We start from the raw sequence: 17338 nt of genomic DNA, 5'->3' as shown, positions 1-17338 counted from the left end.
GCTGTGAAGGCAGCAGCTGCTTTTCCACAGCGATGGGACCCAGGGCGGCTGCAAGTCGCCTGTTTTGAGGAGAGCTCTGAGCAGCTGAACCTCTAGGACAGGGGTCCCAACCTCGGGGTCTCAGCCAGGTGTCAAGGGGTCACGGCCACCCTCGCCTCCCGATATTGCTAAGGGGAAAAGGGATTTCCAGTGGGAGGGGAAGGAGGTTTGGGGGGGGTCCCAGCATGGAAAAGGTTGAGTACCACTGCTCCAGGGGCTTCCCCACCCTTCCTGTTTGCCCACCCTCAGCCCAACCGCCCCCTGGAAGTGAGGTTCCCTCCCCCTGCACCATCCTCTGCAGCCCCCCCAGCCCAACCCAGCAGATGAGTTCAGCTGCAAAAGAGGCTTGTCCATCTCCAAGAGCAAGCAGCTCCTGCCATCGATCCGTGGATCCATTTAGCCCCCAGGTGGCTCCGCTTACGGAAACAGATCAAACCCAGGCAGGCATAAGTCGTAAGTCCACTGCTGTCCTCAGGCCGCTTCCAGGAAGGAGGTGCTGCTACCAGAGCATTCGGATACCCGGGGCTCTGGCTAACCAGTCCCAGCCTAGCTTCTAGGGGACCCAGGGCTCTGCAGTGAGCACCCAGCAGCCCCCTAACGCTCTGCAACCATCCCCCACCTCAGCACCAACTGCTGCGCTGCAGCCCCAGAGCCGGCGGGAGGGAGGGGCGGAGACCCGTGCTGGGGCACCTCTGTGGGCAGCACCCCGTGCCCGTCACATCCGGTACATACTCACTCTTCTGTAGCACCCACCCCCTAGGCTCTCAAAGCACTTTACATTAACCCATGGAGTCCCAGAGTGCCCCTTCCCTCCTCCTGCAAGGCACTATCCCCATTTTACCCATGGGGAAACTGAGGCAGAGAGTGGTTAAGGCCAAGGTCGAATGGTGAGTCAGTGGAAGAACTGGGAATAGATCCCAGGAGTCCTGAATCCTAATCTCCAGCTCTAACCATTAGACCCCACTCTCTGCCAGAGACAGGCCTCCCAGTGTCCACTCCACCTGCTCTAACTACTAGACTGCACTCCACCACAATGACCTATGTCAGACACATCCACTGGGAGGGGTCCATGGCCCTTGGGAGTACTGAAAGCTCTGGGTTAAGGAGGGTACCTGGCTGCTTCTCTGGGGGACCAGGGGCATCTTAAATGAACATGAAACTCAGAGGGGGTGAGCCCAAGTCTGGGGGGAGCTGTGAAGTCTCATAGCCCATAGATTCCTGGAGTTCTGTTTAGAGGTTTCCCCAGCTGGTGCGTGGCCCCCTCCCATGAGGGCACTCGGGGCTGGAGAGCTTAGCTCTGGGGTCCAGCCAGGATTTTCAAGCATGGTCACTGATTTTGGGTGCCCACCAAGAGAGCCTAGAGCTGCTGGGCTCTCTTCTGTCAGCGGAAACTGCAGGGGCTTAGCACTTGCTCAAGATCAGGCCCAGAGCATCTCAGCCTGGGCCCCCAACTGGAGTCAGCTGGAGTCAGTGGCCACTTTGGAAAGCGCCTGCCACACATGGGGACTAACTAGCCAGGGCAGCCCCAGGAGCGGCCTCTCCCAGGGGATTCAATGGGCACTCCATGCTGGTTCCCGCTGAGGGGAATATCGGGCTAGAATTCCTTCAGCCATGCCTCTGGGCGGCCTGGGAGGCCGGTTGCAATCTCCAGATCCGGAGCTTCCGGGCCAGGAGTCCACAGCTTCCCAGGCCCTTGCACAGGCCTTCATTGGAAGGAAGCCCTCTGTTTGTTCATGCCAGCCTCAGCCCAGAGCTGGAGGAGACGCACCTCTGGGGAGAGAGGGCAGGTCCGTCCCCCTGGCCTGCTCAGCCCTTGGCCCGCTCCTGACTCAGGCCCAGTTAGCGCCAGTGGTTCTGCGGCTGCTAGGAACTGGACTGAGACCTGCCCAGCTCATTCCACAGGGGAGAATGGCTCCCAGCCAGGCCTGGCCTCTGGCTCATTTCACACCAGCAGCTAGACGCAGCGGCTCCAGGCCCTTTTGCAGGGAGCAGCCGCTGAAGCCAGACTTGCTCTCGCTAATGCAGTGAGCCCTTGGTCCAGAGTTGCTCGGGTCCTGCGTTCCCTTTCCGGGGGCTTTGCTCAGGGGCAGCCCAGGGGTCCAGTATGGGACCCCAAAGACCTGCCATGCAGCCCACCAGCCTGTACCCACAGGTGTTGGCTGCAGGGATTCTAACAAGCAGCAATTTCTATGTCTCAGGACAGACATGAGCCAAATGGGACCCTGAGTGACACCCATTCCTGTAAGATCCTATGCGGCCCATGGGCCTGTGATGGGGTGTCCACTCCACACAAGGCCTGGCCACTTGGGCCAGTTACCAGCTCAGGCTGCACCAAGGAGCAGAGCAAGAATTAATTAGAGATGAGGCTCAGCTGGACAGGAACAGGAGGGGCCCATATAACGCCCAGGAGCTTGCCTACCTAAGGGGCCTGTAGCCTCTCAGGGTGAGGGAAGGAGAGGCAGGCTGTAGTTTAGGGATATAGCAGTATGGTTCAGAGTTGTGCAGACCCTGGCTGCTTGTTGTAGGGTCCTGGGCTGGAACCCAGTGTAGAGGGCTGCCCTGCCACAGCGCGGTGGTGCTGTTAAAGGGCCATGAAAGAGAAAACTGCCCGGGATGGTGGGTCCTGAGACACTTTGAGAACGTGCCCCTCCTGGCAGGGGAAACTACAGTGACCTGGGAAGGGGCAAGTCGTGAAGTGGGAGCAGTCAAGTCCTGAGAGAGCCAGCCCCAGAGGAGTGATGGAGTGTCCCCTGCAGGAAGGGGTTTTGACCCACAGAGCTCATCCCCAGATATGGCCAGAAGGAGGCGCTCTGGTGGTGAGTCAAGCACCCTGTGACAGAGCCCCTACTAAGCCCGAACACAGCCCCCAGTCAGGTGCAGGCGGCCCTATTCCCTCTTGCTGTGGGTTGAGGTTGTAGCCTGCCCCAAAGGGGCCTCCGGTCACCTAGTAGGGGATGTTGTGCTCCTCAGCCTGGGCCCCAACTTTGGCTTAATCTGCAAACCCCCCTGGGACTCAGCTGGACAGTGGGAAGGGGCTGTTCAGCCCATGGCAGCCCCTGCTATGAGGCATCTGACAAGTCCCCAGAGAGAGCTCTCCTCCCTGGGATGGCTCCAGGTGCTGTTGCCCCCTCTTCCCAGCCTTCCTCTCTGCAGACAGAGGTGATCTGCCAGCTAGCATAGCAGGGGGACACAGACCCCTGGCGTTCATAGCTGGGATGGGGAAGGGAGAGACACTTTCTGCCAGCGCCTCCTGCTGGGGGGCCCTGGGGGTGGAGCAGCAGAGTTCTCTCCTATGGTCAATGCCCCAGTGCCATTCCCTCCAGTGCCTCCTGCTGGGGGGGCCTGGGACTGCAGTGCTAGGAGCTCCCCAGCACTGGCTGGCAGGGTTCCCTCCAGCTCTTTAGGGCAGTGTGTGCTGGCCTGGGGCCTTGGGGAGGATCAGTGGGGAGGTAGGAAGTGCCCATACCCTGGATAATGATCCTAGCCCCTCTCCCCATAGGCAGCAGCCCTGGCTCCTCCCCGCCCCCCATCCGTTTGTCCTGCTGCCTAGCTCCCCTCTGGGCAGGTAACCAGAGCAGGGGTGGCTTATTGACCTTGGGCTAATATTTCCTTGAGGTGCGTTCTGCCTCTTGGCTCATCACAGCCGGGGACTCTGGGAGGCTAAGAGGTAAGGCCAGGGGGCACCCTGCTGGGCTGGCCCCATGGGGGACCTTGGCCCAGGAATGGGGGCTGCAGAACAGACCAGGCAGGGCACAGAATATGGCTTTTCTGGTTAGGAGGTTAGGGAAAGGACTGGGGGTAGAGGAGTCTTGGGCGGTAGAGACGGAACCCAGCAGGCTTGGCTCACAGTCACCGCTCTAAGCACTAGCCCATGCTCCTTCCCAGACCCAGTGTATGCTCCCAGGCTGCTTTCAGAGCCTGCAGCTCAGGGACATGGAGGTGGTACAGGGCATGGGGTGTCTGTCTATGCCCAGAGCCTCAGGACCTGCCTGTCCAGTGTCCAGCAGCCATCACAGCTGGCCAGCACCCTCCACGCCCAACTTCTATCCTCAGCAGGGAGGAACATGTACCACCACCCTGCTGCCTTCTTCCCACTCCTGGGCATCCTGCTCTTAGCCCCCGACCCCAGCCCTCTTCCCTGCAAACTGGCTCCTTGTCAGACCCCCCGCAGCTTTCTGGGCCTCTCGCCTCCCCATGGGGCCCTGCTCCTCGTCCCCAGGCCACCTGGAAACCTACTGCTGCCGGATGTGCTCATAGGAGGAGAGGGATGCCCTCTTGTGGAGCTCTGAGGCCATCACCGACCGCAGCAGGGCGTAGTATGGGAGATACACCAATAAGATGTTCGCAAAAAGAAAAGGAGGACTTGTGGCACCTTAGAGACTAACCAATTTATTTGAGCATAAGCTTTCGTGAGCTACAGCTTATGCTCAAATAAATTGGTTAGTCTCTAAGGTGCCACAAGTCCTCCTTTTCTTTTTGCGAATACAGACTAACACGGCTGTTACTCTGAAACCTGTCAATAAGATGTTGTTAGGGTTTCCCCAATTCATCCTTATTCTCTAACTCTCCCTTCAACCAACCCCAAAATGTACCTGAACACTTCACAATGGTGGCAGTAACAGAGCCAGGACAAGAATTCAGGAGTCTGAATTTTAACCTTCTCCTGCTCAGACCACCTTCAACTCCCAGAGTTGGGAGAGAACTTAGGAGTCCTGCCTCCCAGGGCCCCATCTCTAATCACTGCAGCCCTTTGACTCCTTCCCATGACTGGAGATAGAACCCAGGAGTCCGATCTCCCACTCATTCTACCCGCTTGGCCACACTCCCTTGCCACGTCCCCCTTCCCAGATCACGCTGTCAATGCCCCACATTAGCAATTTCTCTCCTGCCCCCCAACACTGCTCCCCTCCCTGTTCTGTGGGCCTGGCTCATTCCTGAGCCCGAGTGGCTTCTTGGGAGGGTCTTTTAAGTGACAGAATCAAACTCTGCTTTTTCATGACGGGGAGCATGAAGCATTCAGTCTGGCACCTGGGCACTGCACACAGACGGCTGGGTGCTATCCCCTGCAGTGTTTTAATACCCACCATCTGTTGGCGCTCTCTAGCACTGCTTAGCTTAGCAGGGCAGGCAGGCGAGAGGGGGATGAAATGCATTGCCTCTTCCCATGCTCTGCTCCCTGTCTGGGCAGCCCTGATTCTCAGGCCTGTGACCCACATGAGCTCAGGCTGGATGAGCACAGCTGTCCTCTCGGGGAGATCTATGATGCCTGCTGCCCCCTGGGAGCTCACAGGGCCCAGACTCATTTGCCATCCCCCTTCCATGCTCTCACAATGGGAAGCAGTCCCCAGCTGGGCACGATCCAGCGGAATTTAGAAAAGTAGCACCAGGGCTATCTTGGACAGAAGCGCAGAGGGCTCTTCCTTCCCTTGCTAAAAATAGGGACCTTTTCCTGAGCCAGGTCACAACATTCACACTGGAAATCTGCAAGGGGAGAGAGGGAAGGGAAGTAAGACAGTGCTGCCTCAGCAACTCCTGCCCCCAGGGAGGCAGTGAGGGGAGCCAGGCGTCACTCTCCGGGTGAGCTCTGGAGTTCAGAGAACGAGGGCACTGTTCCAGCTCCGGATCTCAACGCACCTCCCAACTCCACTAATCCTCACGGCAGCCCTTGGAAGACGGTGAGCCGTGGAGGGCAGAAGGGAAACTGAGGCACAGAGCGGCAAAAACGACATGCCCAAAATGAGTCAATATCAGAGCTGGGTCTAGAACCCCGGGAGTCCTGACTTCCACACTAGGCAGGTTGCTCTGAGAGGCGAGTAAGGCGCTGGCTGATACGCCCTGTTGCTGTGCAGAATGTGGGGTGTGTCGTACCCTGGCAGCGGGGCTGCTAATGAACAGAAGCAGGAGCTAGGTCGGGGGAGGGATAGCTCAGTGGTTTGAGCATTGGCCTGCTAAACCCAGGGTTGTGAGTTCAATCTTTAAGGGGGCCATTTAGGGATCTGGGGCAAAAATTGGGGATTGGTCCTGCTTTGAGCAGGGGGTTGGACTAGATGACCTCCTGAGGTCCCTTCCAACCCTGATATTCTGCTGAATTGATGCTTTTGCCCAAGAACCCGCCCAATGTGGGGAGCTGGTGCCCCCTAGGGGAGAGAGGGCTCTGTGCATCTGCCCAAAACTGCGCCGGAGCCAACAAAGCACAAGGGCATGGCCTTGCCAGCTTGGGTGCAATCAGGGACAGCCTTTGCCTGCAGGAGCAGGCAGCGTTGACAAAAGTGTCTGTAAATGGGGCTTGCTGCTGGCATCCCTCTGTCCTGACACGCGGAAAAGAGCTGACATGCTAACACCCTAACCTACCTGGGAGAGAAGACACAGAAACTGGCCCTGACTCACATACAAGGAAAGACACAAAAAAGCGGACACATGCGAATGCCCTGATGTGCACACAGGAGCCAACACAGGCTAACATGCACTAACATGCATACAAGAGAAGATCCTAACACACTTAGTCTTGCATACAAGAGAAAACACGTGACACTCGGTCATGCATTCGTGAGCTGATAACACAGACATGCCCTGGTGAGCATACAGATGAGGCACACAAACGTGCCCTGGCGGGCATACAACATGCTAACACGCTTTGATGAATGTCCAAGAACCCAAACATATGATCACGTCCTGACACGCGTTCCGGAGCAGACATGCTAACAAGCTGACGAACAGTTAAGAGCCCATTTATTGAGGGAGGTCATATACACGGTGAGAGCGACGTCTGGGTGGCATGAAAGCAGGGTGGTCCCTGCTCCTAGCACAGATGAGGTTGGGTGACTTAGCTGGCAAACCTGCCGCCTGTCAACCCAGCTCCTGCTCCACGTCCCAGCCGCGGCCCTATGCAGGGTGTGCTTGGAGCAGGTCCAGCGGGTACTGGAGTCAGGCCACATGTGGTGTCTGCTTGTCAAATGGCAGCGCTCAGTGGGAGCAGGGTCCAGTCCATTATAACCGGGTCCACCTGGAGCTCCCACGTTGGCTTCAATGGGGTTTCTCTGTATCCCCATGGGTGTAAGTGGGAAGAAGATCCAGCCAGATCCTCAGCCGGCGTACAGTCTTGAAGCTCCGTAGAGGAGCTGTGTGATTTACAGCAGCTGAGGGTCTGGGTCTGTTCATTGAAAGCCCCTGAAGAGCCCTGTTTTTGCTCAGAGCAGGGAGGGTGCAGCCCCAGCAATGTGCCGGGAGTTCAGTGCCCATGGCCCACCCAGCCCTTGGAATCTCTGCTGAGATGCGGCGAGTGAGCCCCACAGACACTGGGGGGTTTGTGCCGCGGATGCTGCCCAGTCCTGCTGGGATGCAGCGCTCACACCACAGGGAATATGCTTCAATACTAAATGGCTATGGGCAGTGACATACAATAACCATGCCCTTGCGTCTACATTGCACAGACAGCGCGTGCCTCAGGGAGCCAGGAGATGGGCTGGGGTGAGACCTCCCAAACTTCATGCACCAGTGATAATAGGAACACTTAGCTCTTATGCAGTACTAACTAATGAATCCTCACAGCGCCCTCCCCGCCCCCCGGGGTAGGGAAGCATCATTATCCCCACTGTACGCATTAGTGGGAAGCGTTAATGATGAAGAACCCACCATGCTTAGGCCACTGGACCCTGATGCCTCTTGGGGGTCCCTCCCCAGGGGACGTGATGGGGTTTGGGCTGTGCGCCGCGGGGACGGCACTTCTCAATCGCTCCCCCCGCCCCGGGCAGCTCGGGTCTCAGGCGAAGACAGCTGAGTTCTGCCAGTAGGTGTACACCAGGAAGCCGGTGAAGGTGCTGTCCGTCTTGATGCTGGAGTAGAAGCCGAAGTAGTCACCCACCCCGACCTGAACCCACACCTCGTCCTCCGGCTCCAGGCGCACCAGGGCGCCGCCTGACAGTGACGTGGGCTTGGGCCAGTTGCCGTAGAACTGGAAGAAGGAGGCCACCGAATGGCCGTTCTTCATGATGTCAAACTGCAGGCTGGTGCGGTACACGGTGGCGTGGACAGCGAAGTAGTAGACGCCGGGGATCTCACAGGTGAACTTGCCCGTGTCCGCGTCATAGTGGCCCTGCTCATTGATCAGCACCACGTCGAAGCGGATGGGCTGGTCCGCCAGGGGTGGGCTGCGTGACTCCGAGCGCTTGGCGGTGAAGGCTGAGCGGGGAGCCACCGCGCACTCCCCCTGAGCCCCCTTCTCCCCAGTCAGACCATTCATGCCGGGGCTGCCGCTGTCCCCTCGGGGACCTGGGACTCCTGAGGGCGAGGAGAGAGAACATTACAGGGGGCAGGAGAGAAGCCCAGTGCACTGGAGCCAATAATAACCAGCCAGCCCATCCATCTCTGGATCTAATCCGTGATACACCCATCACCATGGGATCTGTGCCCCTGGTTGCATGTCATGGATACCAAACAGAGCAGACAGGACCTACTCCCCCCTCACATCAACTACATGGCATCTTATTTATTCCCCCTCAAAGGATAAAGACTGAGACCCAGGGACTTTGCACCTGGTGCTTAGCCCCTTTGGATCTATCTGGTTGGCTGGTTAACCCAACTGCTCTAGTGCGGTAGCCATGGGTCTACCACTGGATCCTCCTTCATGGGGAGCAGGGCTCCAGTTCCAGGTGCATTCCCCAGCAGGGAGGTCTCCTTACCGGGTTGCCCGATCTCTCCCTTTTCTCCCTGCGTCCCGGCCACTCCGTCCCGGCCGTCACGTCCATCTCTGCCTGGAAGACCCTGGCTTCCATGGCTGCCGGGCGTGCCTGGGATGCCGGGCTGCCCAGAGCACAGGCTTGGGATCTTGTTGTCCTCAATCTGGATGGAACTGGCGATCAGCCCGAAGAGGAAGAGGAGCTGCTTCATCTCAGCTGCCGTGGAGGGGCTGGGAGCAGAGTGAACCATTATGTCTCTAGCAGGCTGAGAGGTGGAGGCCCTGGCTTGACAGCTCTGATTAGGGTCTGTGGGCTGTAGGTTCCCCTCACTCCACAGCAATGCTCCGACTGAGCTTGGGTACCAGAGACGCTGGACACTGGACTTGATGAACCAGCGATCCGGACCACAAGGGAGGTATGGGATACTGGCCTGGGTAGGCCACGAGCCCAGTCAGTCCAGTCCAATCTGCCCCTCACCAGGGTATCTGGGAACTATGGCATGACAGGAGGGAGGACAATGGGCTAAATGGGCCAGGTGTGTGTGCTGGGCTGGAAGGGGTATGTGTGTGTGTGTGAGTTGTGTGGATAGTGTTCTATGAGCTATGCAGTGGGTAGGTGCATGGTGGGTTGTGAGCTGGATTGAGCGGTGTGTATGTGGTGAGCTGTGGGCTGGGTGTGTGGTTGTGGGCTGTGTGTCATGGGTTGTGAGCTGTGGGTCGTGTGGGTGGCTGTGGGCTGTGTGTCATGGGTTGTGAACATGGGGCGTGTGGGTAGTTGTGAGATGTGGGTGGCTGTGGGCTGTGTGTGTCATGGGTTGTGAGCGTAGGGTGTGTGGGTGATTGTGAGCTGTGGGGTGTGTGAGTGGTCGTGGGCTGTGGGGTGGATGGGTGCTTGTGGGCTGTATGTGTCATGGGTTGTGAGCTGTGGGGTGTGTGAGTGGTTGTGGGCTGTGTCTGTCACTTGTGAGCTGTAGGGCGTGTGGGTGGTTGTGAGCTGTGGCTTACGTGAGTGGTTGTGGGATGTGGGGTGTGTGGGTGGTTGTGGGCTGTGTGTGTCACTGGTTGTGAGCTGTGGGGGTTGTGGGCTGTGTGTGTCATGGGTTGTGAGCTGTGGGGTGTGTGGGTGGTTGTGGGCTGTGTGTGTCATGGGTTGTGAGCTGTGGGGTGTGTGAGTGGTTGTGGGCTGTGTCTGTCACTTGTGAGCTGTAGGGCGTGTGGGTGGTTGTGAGCTGTGGCTTACGTGAGTGGTTGTGGGATGTGGGGTGTGTGGGTGGTTGGGGGCTCTGTGTGTCATGGGCTGTGGGGTGTGTGGCTGGTTGTGGGCTGTGTATCATGGGTTGTGAGTGTGGGGTGTGTGGGTGGTTATGCGCTGTGGGGTGTGTGGGTGGTTGTGGGATGTGTGTGTCATGGGTTGTGAATGTGAAGTGTGTGGGTGGTTGTGAGCTGTGGGGTGTGTGGTTGGTAGTGGGCTGTGTGTGTCCTGGGTTGTGAGTGTGGGGTGTGTGGTTGGTAGTGGGCTGTGTGTGTCCTGGGTTGTGAGTGTGGGGTGTGTGGTTGGTAGTGGGCTGTGTGTGTCCTGGGTTGTGAGTGTGGGGTGTGTGGTTGGTAGTGGGCTGTGTGTGTCCTGGGTTGTGAGTGTGGGGTGTGTGGTTGGTAGTGGGCTGTGTGTGTCCTGGGTTGTGAGTGTGGGGTGTGTGGTTGGTAGTGGGCTGTGTGTGTCCTGGGTTGTGAGTGTGGGGTGTGTGGTTGGTAGTGGGCTGTGTGTGTCCTGGGTTGTGAGTGTGGGGTGTGTGGTTGGTAGTGGGCTGTGTGTGTCCTGGGTTGTGAGTGTGGGGTGTGTGGTTGGTAGTGGGCTGTGTGTGTCCTGGGTTGTGAGTGTGGGGTGTGTGGTTGGTAGTGGGCTGTGTGTGTCCTGGGTTGTGAGTGTGGGGTGTGTGGTTGGTAGTGGGCTGTGTGTGTCCTGGGTTGTGAGTGTGGGGTGTGTGGTTGGTAGTGGGCTGTGTGTGTCCTGGGTTGTGAGTGTGGGGTGTGTGGTTGGTAGTGGGCTGTGTGTGTCCTGGGTTGTGAGTGTGGGGTGTGTGGTTGGTAGTGGGCTGTGTGTGTCCTGGGTTGTGAGTGTGGGGTGTGTGGTTGGTAGTGGGCTGTGTGTGTCCTGGGTTGTGAGTGTGGGGTGTGTGGTTGGTAGTGGGCTGTGTGTGTCCTGGGTTGTGAGTGTGGGGTGTGTGGTTGGTAGTGGGCTGTGTGTGTCCTGGGTTGTGAGTGTGGGGTGTGTGGTTGGTAGTGGGCTGTGTGTGTCCTGGGTTGTGAGTGTGGGGTGTGTGGTTGGTAGTGGGCTGTGTGTGTCCTGGGTTGTGAGTGTGGGGTGTGTGGTTGGTAGTGGGCTGTGTGTGTCCTGGGTTGTGAGTGTGGGGTGTGTGGTTGGTAGTGGGCTGTGTGTGTCCTGGGTTGTGAGTGTGGGGTGTGTGGTTGGTAGTGGGCTGTGTGTGTCCTGGGTTGTGAGTGTGGGGTGTGTGGTTGGTAGTGGGCTGTGTGTGTCCTGGGTTGTGAGTGTGGGGTGTGTGGGTGGTTGTGGGCTGTGGTCAAGGATCCTGTCTCTATTTCCTGCCCTCTAGGGCAGGGGTTCTCAACGTTTTCCTTTCTGAGCCCCCTCACCCCCCGTACAACATGCTATACAAACTCCCTGGCCCAGCTGTGCTGACGGTGACTCGCACGCTCCTAACTCTCCCTTCACACGGGGCGTGAGGCCAGGACCCTTCCAGACCCTCGAAAAAAACCAGAAACTGGGCTTGTTTTTGGCTTAATTGGCTTGTGAGTTGCTTGTTGGCTAGTTTTTGGCTTGTAGCTTATTGCTTGTTGTAGCTTGTTGCTTCTTTTTTTTGATAGGCTCCCGGCAAGCAGGGGCAAGGAGGGGAGAGAGCCAGGGGTGCACAGTGGGCCCACCACAGTCCCTGACTCACACCGGGGGGATGGGGGGATCTAGAGTGTTGGGGTTCTTAGGGATTGGCTTGTTTTGGCCTTGTTTTGAAATGGGCTTAGCTTGATTTTTGGCTTATTGTGAAAGTCGGGGTGCTTATTTACAGCATGAAAGTTGGCAACTGTGGTCCCTTCCCGGCTCCACGGTGCATTACCCAGGGGCTTCAGCACCGCACCCAGAAGCAGGGTAGCACCTCTCCCCGCCCCCCAAAGCTGTGGAGTGTGGGGACACCCTCCCAGCTTCTGCAGCATTACCACCCTCCCAGCGGATCCAGAATCCAGCCCTTCCCCCTGCCTGCAAGGCTAGTATTCCCCTCGCTCCCCCAAGCAGGGCTGCTATCCAACTCACTTCAGCATTGGCTTCCCCTGCATTGCCACATACAGGCCTCTCCCCAGCCTGGCTCGGAGCACCCGGGTAAGCAGGGATCCACTGGGGAGCAGGTCTCTCCCCTTCTGGACTCCTACAGGCCACTTTCTCCAAATAAAAGGGAAAGAAGGAAAACAGAGCCTGCCGCTGGAATGTGTCATGACTGGAGTTGGGACCCAGCCGAGCTCCCGGGCCTGGCCGAGTTGCTAAGGGAAATCCCATGGCCCGTCTGGCCGCATAGCTACACCATCAACTTTGTTAGGAGCAGCTGGAGCTGGTTAGCTTTACTTACTGTGTATCCTGGCTCTCTTGCTGCGCCGGCTTTGCGTCCCCTTGTCCTGTGAGCTCTTCCTGACCACTTCAGCTCCGAGGAAAGGCTGTCTCTCTCCCGCACCCCTTCCCCTCCTTGTGTCTCTCCTCCCAAACTCCAAAGGAAATCAGTGACTTTCAGAGCCAAGAGCTACAAGAGGAGGGGAAAAAAATTCCAGTGTCGGAAATGCTGTCACCAGTGGGAGGAGGGCAGGAGAGACAGAACCACAGACCTGACTCGAAAAACCCCTTGACTTAACACATCACCCTGCAGGAGCTGCTGAGGGAAAGAGGCAGAGAAAGAAAAGGAGAGAGGGGAATGGCAGAACAGGGAAAGACAGGAAAAGTGAGAGGAGGGTGAAGGAGGTGGCTCACATCCTCTAGTTCACCCAAGTAGCCATGAATATGTCAGCTCCCCCATTCTGGAAGCATCAGGCCAGTCTTTGTGCTGTGGGGAGTGCTGCCATACCAGAAACCGGCTGGTTCATTTTTGTGGTGCTTTCTCTGGGCGGAGCGGAGCCCAGTGACAGGGCTGGGGAAGGAGGGGGAATGCGAAACAAGCCAAAAACCGGCCTCTTGGAGGGGAGCACTGGGGTGTCTGGGCCAGGCAGGTGTTTTGTGGAAGGTCTTGGAGGAGGAGAGGCTGTGGGTGTGGCAGGTGGGAGCAAAGACCAAAGGGTGTGAGGGCTCCCGCAATTCAGTCCTGCTTAGGGACATCATGAGACACGAACTAAACCACACACCCACGGACGGGACACACTCCACGCACCGATCGTTACTGTACACGTCACACACGCGAGCAGCAAAGACCACATGGCATGCACTACCCACAGACTACCCACAGATGCACCTCTAAAGCCACGGACCACACGCACAGACCCACTAACGCTGAGCCACGCACCCATCAGCACAACACACAAACGTGCATGCGGGGGTCACACCCTCGCTGGCACAACACGCAAACACTCTCCCCTACTAATGTGAAACACCGGCCAAAGCCTTGTGGTTCCAGAGGCCGCGTGAGACCTTTTACTTGGCCTGGGCTCACATTTCTCTCCGTCAGCTCCCCAGGTCGCTGCAGGTTTCTCCTTGGACAGCAGGCGAGCCGGACGGACAGCAGCAACACTGGGAGCCCAGCAAGGTCCCTGATCGCTTCCACAGGCTGGAGTTTTCTGCCGGGAGGCTGGCTATAAAGCCCTCGTGCTCCCCTTCGCCCAGGGCCTGGGGCTCCCAAGCTCCAGGGTATGCTGAGCTCTGGGAGCTGGGGCTGAGCGTCAGCAGGAGTCGGTGCGGCTGATCTGTGAGTGCCCGCAATCCCAGGGAATAGGCCACGGCCAGCTCTGCAGATGGATACAGAGACGCAATGCTGCCAGCAGGCCGGGAACATGGAGGAAACCACCAGGGCAGCCAGTATAGGTGTGAGTGAAGCTCTCTCTCCCCCATCGCTGGAGCACGGGACACAGTGCCTGAGGCAGGCCTTTGAAACGCTTATTTAACTCATTTCAGCTCTGAGCGGAGCCCAAGCGGCTCTCGCCCCAGCTCTGCCTGCCATGGGGTTGGGGGAAGAGGTTCTCCGGCCAAGGAGAATTCCCTGGGGAAGCAGCCAGCCAAAGACCTGTGTGCCCAATGGGTTTGTGTCCCCATCACTGAAAAGCCTGGCTCACCCCTAGCAGAAATTAATGACAGCGAGACTCTGTCCTGGTCTATTGCTTTCAGCCGTACACTGATCCTCACAACCCTACTGGGAGGCAGGTCAGCTTCAGCATCCTCATTTTACAGGTGGGGAAACAGAGGCAGGGGACAGTCACGTGGTTTCTCCAGACAGTCTGCAGCGGAGCTGGGAATAGACCCCTGAAGTCCCAGTCCCGCTCTAACTGCTCGGTCACACTGCCTCCTTTTGGCAATTGTAGCAGAGGCTAAGAATTGAATGGGCCACTCTCAGAGCTAGAGACAGACCCTCCAGATAGAGAAAACACACAACTGGGCATTGGGCTGAAACAGTCCATCTGCCTGATTTCCTAACACCAGTAACAATTCCTCCACTGCCCCCCAGAAGTAGATAGAGTGAAAAATTCTCTCTCCCCCTCCTGTGGACATGTGCAGCAGGTTTTACTCTGGTGGGCTTGTTTTTTTTACAAAAAGTGGCTTAAATATTTTGAGAGTTGCGGATTGCAGGGGTTTGGGGCTTGTTTCCTTTGGAGGGTGCTTACTCGGGCTTTTTTGCAATAGGTGACTTCAACACAAGGCTATAGTTTAAAAGTGGTTGTAGGCATGATGAGCAGTTTCAGGGTGATACAGTTCCTTAGAATTTGAGAATCCTCCTATCCCCGCTCCCGTTCAATGAAGAAAACACACCCAAACACATGAACTTAGTGGCCCGCCCCTTGACACATCCTATGTTTGAATTTTTTGTCCCACACCAGGATATGCTCCAGCGATTCAACACGGGAATGTACCACACTGATGCAACAGAGAGCACGGAGGATGGAAAGAGTGAGAATGACCTTTTTAAATCATGGAAGTGCACACACGTATTATTTTAATATTTTTAATGTGTAACTTAATGTGTGCAACAAAACTAGAACTGCAAAGGATGGAATTTGTAGAAACACCCCCCACGGTCCTCCCTCTGAACCGGGCAGGGCTTCTTTGGAAAGGCTGTGCTGCTTCTTATCTCTCCTGAGACTTGGCAACAAGGCGTTATTGCAATATGCAAAGGCAGAATGAGGTTGTGAGCTGTAATGTAGCACAGGGGGTGCAGTCACGTCTCGGTGCCAGGGGTGCCTGGGAGCTGTGCACCAGTGGGGGGAGGATGCGGTCTCGTCTTGGTGCCAGGAGTTCCTGGGAGCTGTGCACCAGCGGGTGGAGGGCGCGGTCACGTCTCGGTGCCAGGGGTTCCTGGGAGCTGTGCACCAGTGGGGGGAGGGTGTGGTTACGTCATGGTGTCTGGGAGCTGTGCACGAGCGGGGGGAGGGTGTGGTCACATCTTGGTGCCAGGGGTTCCTGGGATCTGTGCACCAGTGGGGGGAGGGCGCAGTCACATCTCGGTGCCAGGGGTTCCTGGGAGCTGTGCACCAGTGGGGGGAAGGCGCGGTCACGTCTCGGTGCCAGGGGTTCCTGGAAACTGTGCACCAGCAGGGGGAGGGTGTGGTCACGTCTTGGTGCCTGGGAGCTGTGCACAAGCGGGGGGAGGGTGTGGTCACATCTTGGTGCCAGGGGTTCCTGGGAGCTGTGTACAAGCAGGGGGAAAGTTTGGTCACATCTTGGTGCCAGGAGTTCCTGGGAGCTGTGCATGAGTGGGGGGAAGGCGCGGTCACGTCTCGGTGCCAGGGGTGCCTGGGAGCTGTGCACCAGTGGGGGGAGGATGCGGTCTCGTCTTGGTGCCAGGGGTTCCTGGGATCTGTGCACCAGTGGGGGGAGGATACGGTCACGTCTCGGTGCCAGGGGTTCCTGGGAGCTGTGCACCAGCAGGGGGAGGGCGCGGTCACGTCTCGGTGCCAGGGTTTCCTGGGAGCTGTGCACGAGTGTGGGGAAGGCGCGGTCACGTCTCGGTGCCAGGGGTTCCTGGGAGCTGTGCACGAGTGTGGGGAAGGCGCGGTCACGTCTCGGTGCCAGGGGTTCCTAGGAGCTGTGTACCAGTGGGGGGAGGGTGTGGTCACGTCTTGGTGCCTGGGATCTGTGCACCAGCGGGGGGAGGGTGTGGTCACATCTTGGTGTCAGGGGTTCCTGGGAGCTGTGCACGAGCAGGGGGAAAGTTTGGTCACATCTTGGTGCCAGGAGTTCCTGGGAGCTGTGCACGAGTGGGGGTAAGGCGCGGTCACGTCTCGGTGCCAGGGGTTCCTGGGAGCTGTGCACCAGTGGGGGGAGGGTGTGGTCACATCTTGGTGCCAGGGGTTCCTGGAAACTGTGCACCAGTGGGGGGAGGGTGTGGTCACGTCTCGGTGCCAGGGGTTCCTGGAAACTGTGCACCAGTGGGGGGAGGGTGTGGTCACGTCTCGGTGCCAGGGGTTCCTGGGAGCTGTGCACCAGCGGGGGGAGGGTGTGGTCACGTCTTGGTGCCTGGGATCTGTGCACCAGCGGGGGGAGGGTGTGGTCACATCTTGGTGTCAGGGGTTCCTGGGAGCTGTGCACGAGCAGGGGGAAAGTTTGGTCACATCTTGGTGCCAGGAGTTCCTGGGAGCTGTGCACGAGTGGGGGTAAGGCGCGGTCACGTCTCGGTGCCAGGGGTTCCTGGGAGCTGTGCACCAGTGGGGGGAGGGTGTGGTCACATCTTGGTGCCAGGGGTTCCTGGAAACTGTGCACCAGTGGGGGGAGGGTGTGGTCACGTCTCGGTGCCAGGGGTTCCTGGGAGCTGTGCACCAGTGGGGGGAGGGTGTGGTCACGTCTCGGTGCCAGGGGTTCCTGGGAGCTGTGCACCAGTGGGGGGAGGGTGTGGTCACGTCTCGGTGCCAGGGGTTCCTGGGAGCTGTGCACCAGTGGGGGGAGGGCGCGGTCACGTCTGGGTGCCAGGGGTTCCCAGGTGCTGTGCTTTAGCAGAGGGAAGCCCTGCTCTGAGCCTATGGAGAGAGAGCCCCTCTGTGCCCTTCCCAGCGGACATCCCAGGCCTGGTGGGTGGCTCTACCAGCATTTGAGATCACAGGGGTGGTGTTCAGCCAGCTGCACTGGCCTGCGGATCCTCCCAGTGGATGGGAAAACAGGATGTTGTCTTTGGTCAGGAGAAGCTTGTTTGTGGCTTTAAGGCACAGCCAACCTTAGTGGAGTGGTCAGGAGTCAGGCCAGGAGTCCAAACCCAGCTGGCAGCTCCAGCTACGGCCTGCCCCTGCTCCAGAGCAGAATCCACCTTCCCCTTCTTCGGGAGTGGAGCCCCTCCCACCCTCTCCCCAGTTCTTCCCACCCTCTCCAGCGTGGGGAGGGGTTCAGTATTTACAGCTGAGGGAGAATACCCCCACTTTGCTCTGGGTGAGATGGGCCCAGAC

General features: G+C 58.2%; 1 protein-coding gene across 1 annotated transcript; it reads right to left on the bottom strand.

Annotated features, from left to right (window-relative positions):
* Positions 1–6767: 6767 nt before the first annotated feature.
* C1QTNF5 (C1q and TNF related 5) lies at positions 6768–12473 on the bottom strand. Its single transcript, XM_073320828.2, has 3 exons — positions 12346–12473; positions 8718–8944; positions 6768–8316 (listed from the first exon to the last, which is right to left on the bottom strand). The coding sequence occupies exons 2-3, from the start codon at positions 8923–8925 to the stop codon at positions 7799–7801; spliced, it is 726 nt and encodes a 241-aa protein (XP_073176929.1). The 5' UTR covers positions 8926–8944; positions 12346–12473; the 3' UTR covers positions 6768–7798.
* Positions 12474–17338: the final 4865 nt, after the last annotated feature.

The sequence above is a fragment of the Lepidochelys kempii genome, chromosome 22 (genome assembly GCF_965140285.1).
Source record: "Lepidochelys kempii isolate rLepKem1 chromosome 22, rLepKem1.hap1, whole genome shotgun sequence".
NCBI lineage: Eukaryota > Metazoa > Chordata > Testudines > Cheloniidae > Lepidochelys > Lepidochelys kempii.
Note: the sequence above shows the minus strand (reverse complement) of the source record. Positions and strands in the feature narration are given on the sequence as shown.

Excerpts from the sequence above, each read along its gene's own strand:
- C1QTNF5 (XM_073320828.2), bottom strand. The coding sequence starts at position 8,925 with ATGAAGCAGCTCCTCTTCCTCTTCGGGCTGATCGCCAGTTCCATCCAG. Across the intron at positions 8,317-8,717 it reads GGGAGAGATCGGGCAACCCG|GAGTCCCAGGTCCCCGAGGG; the intron begins GTAAGGAGACCT and ends CCTCGCCCTCAG.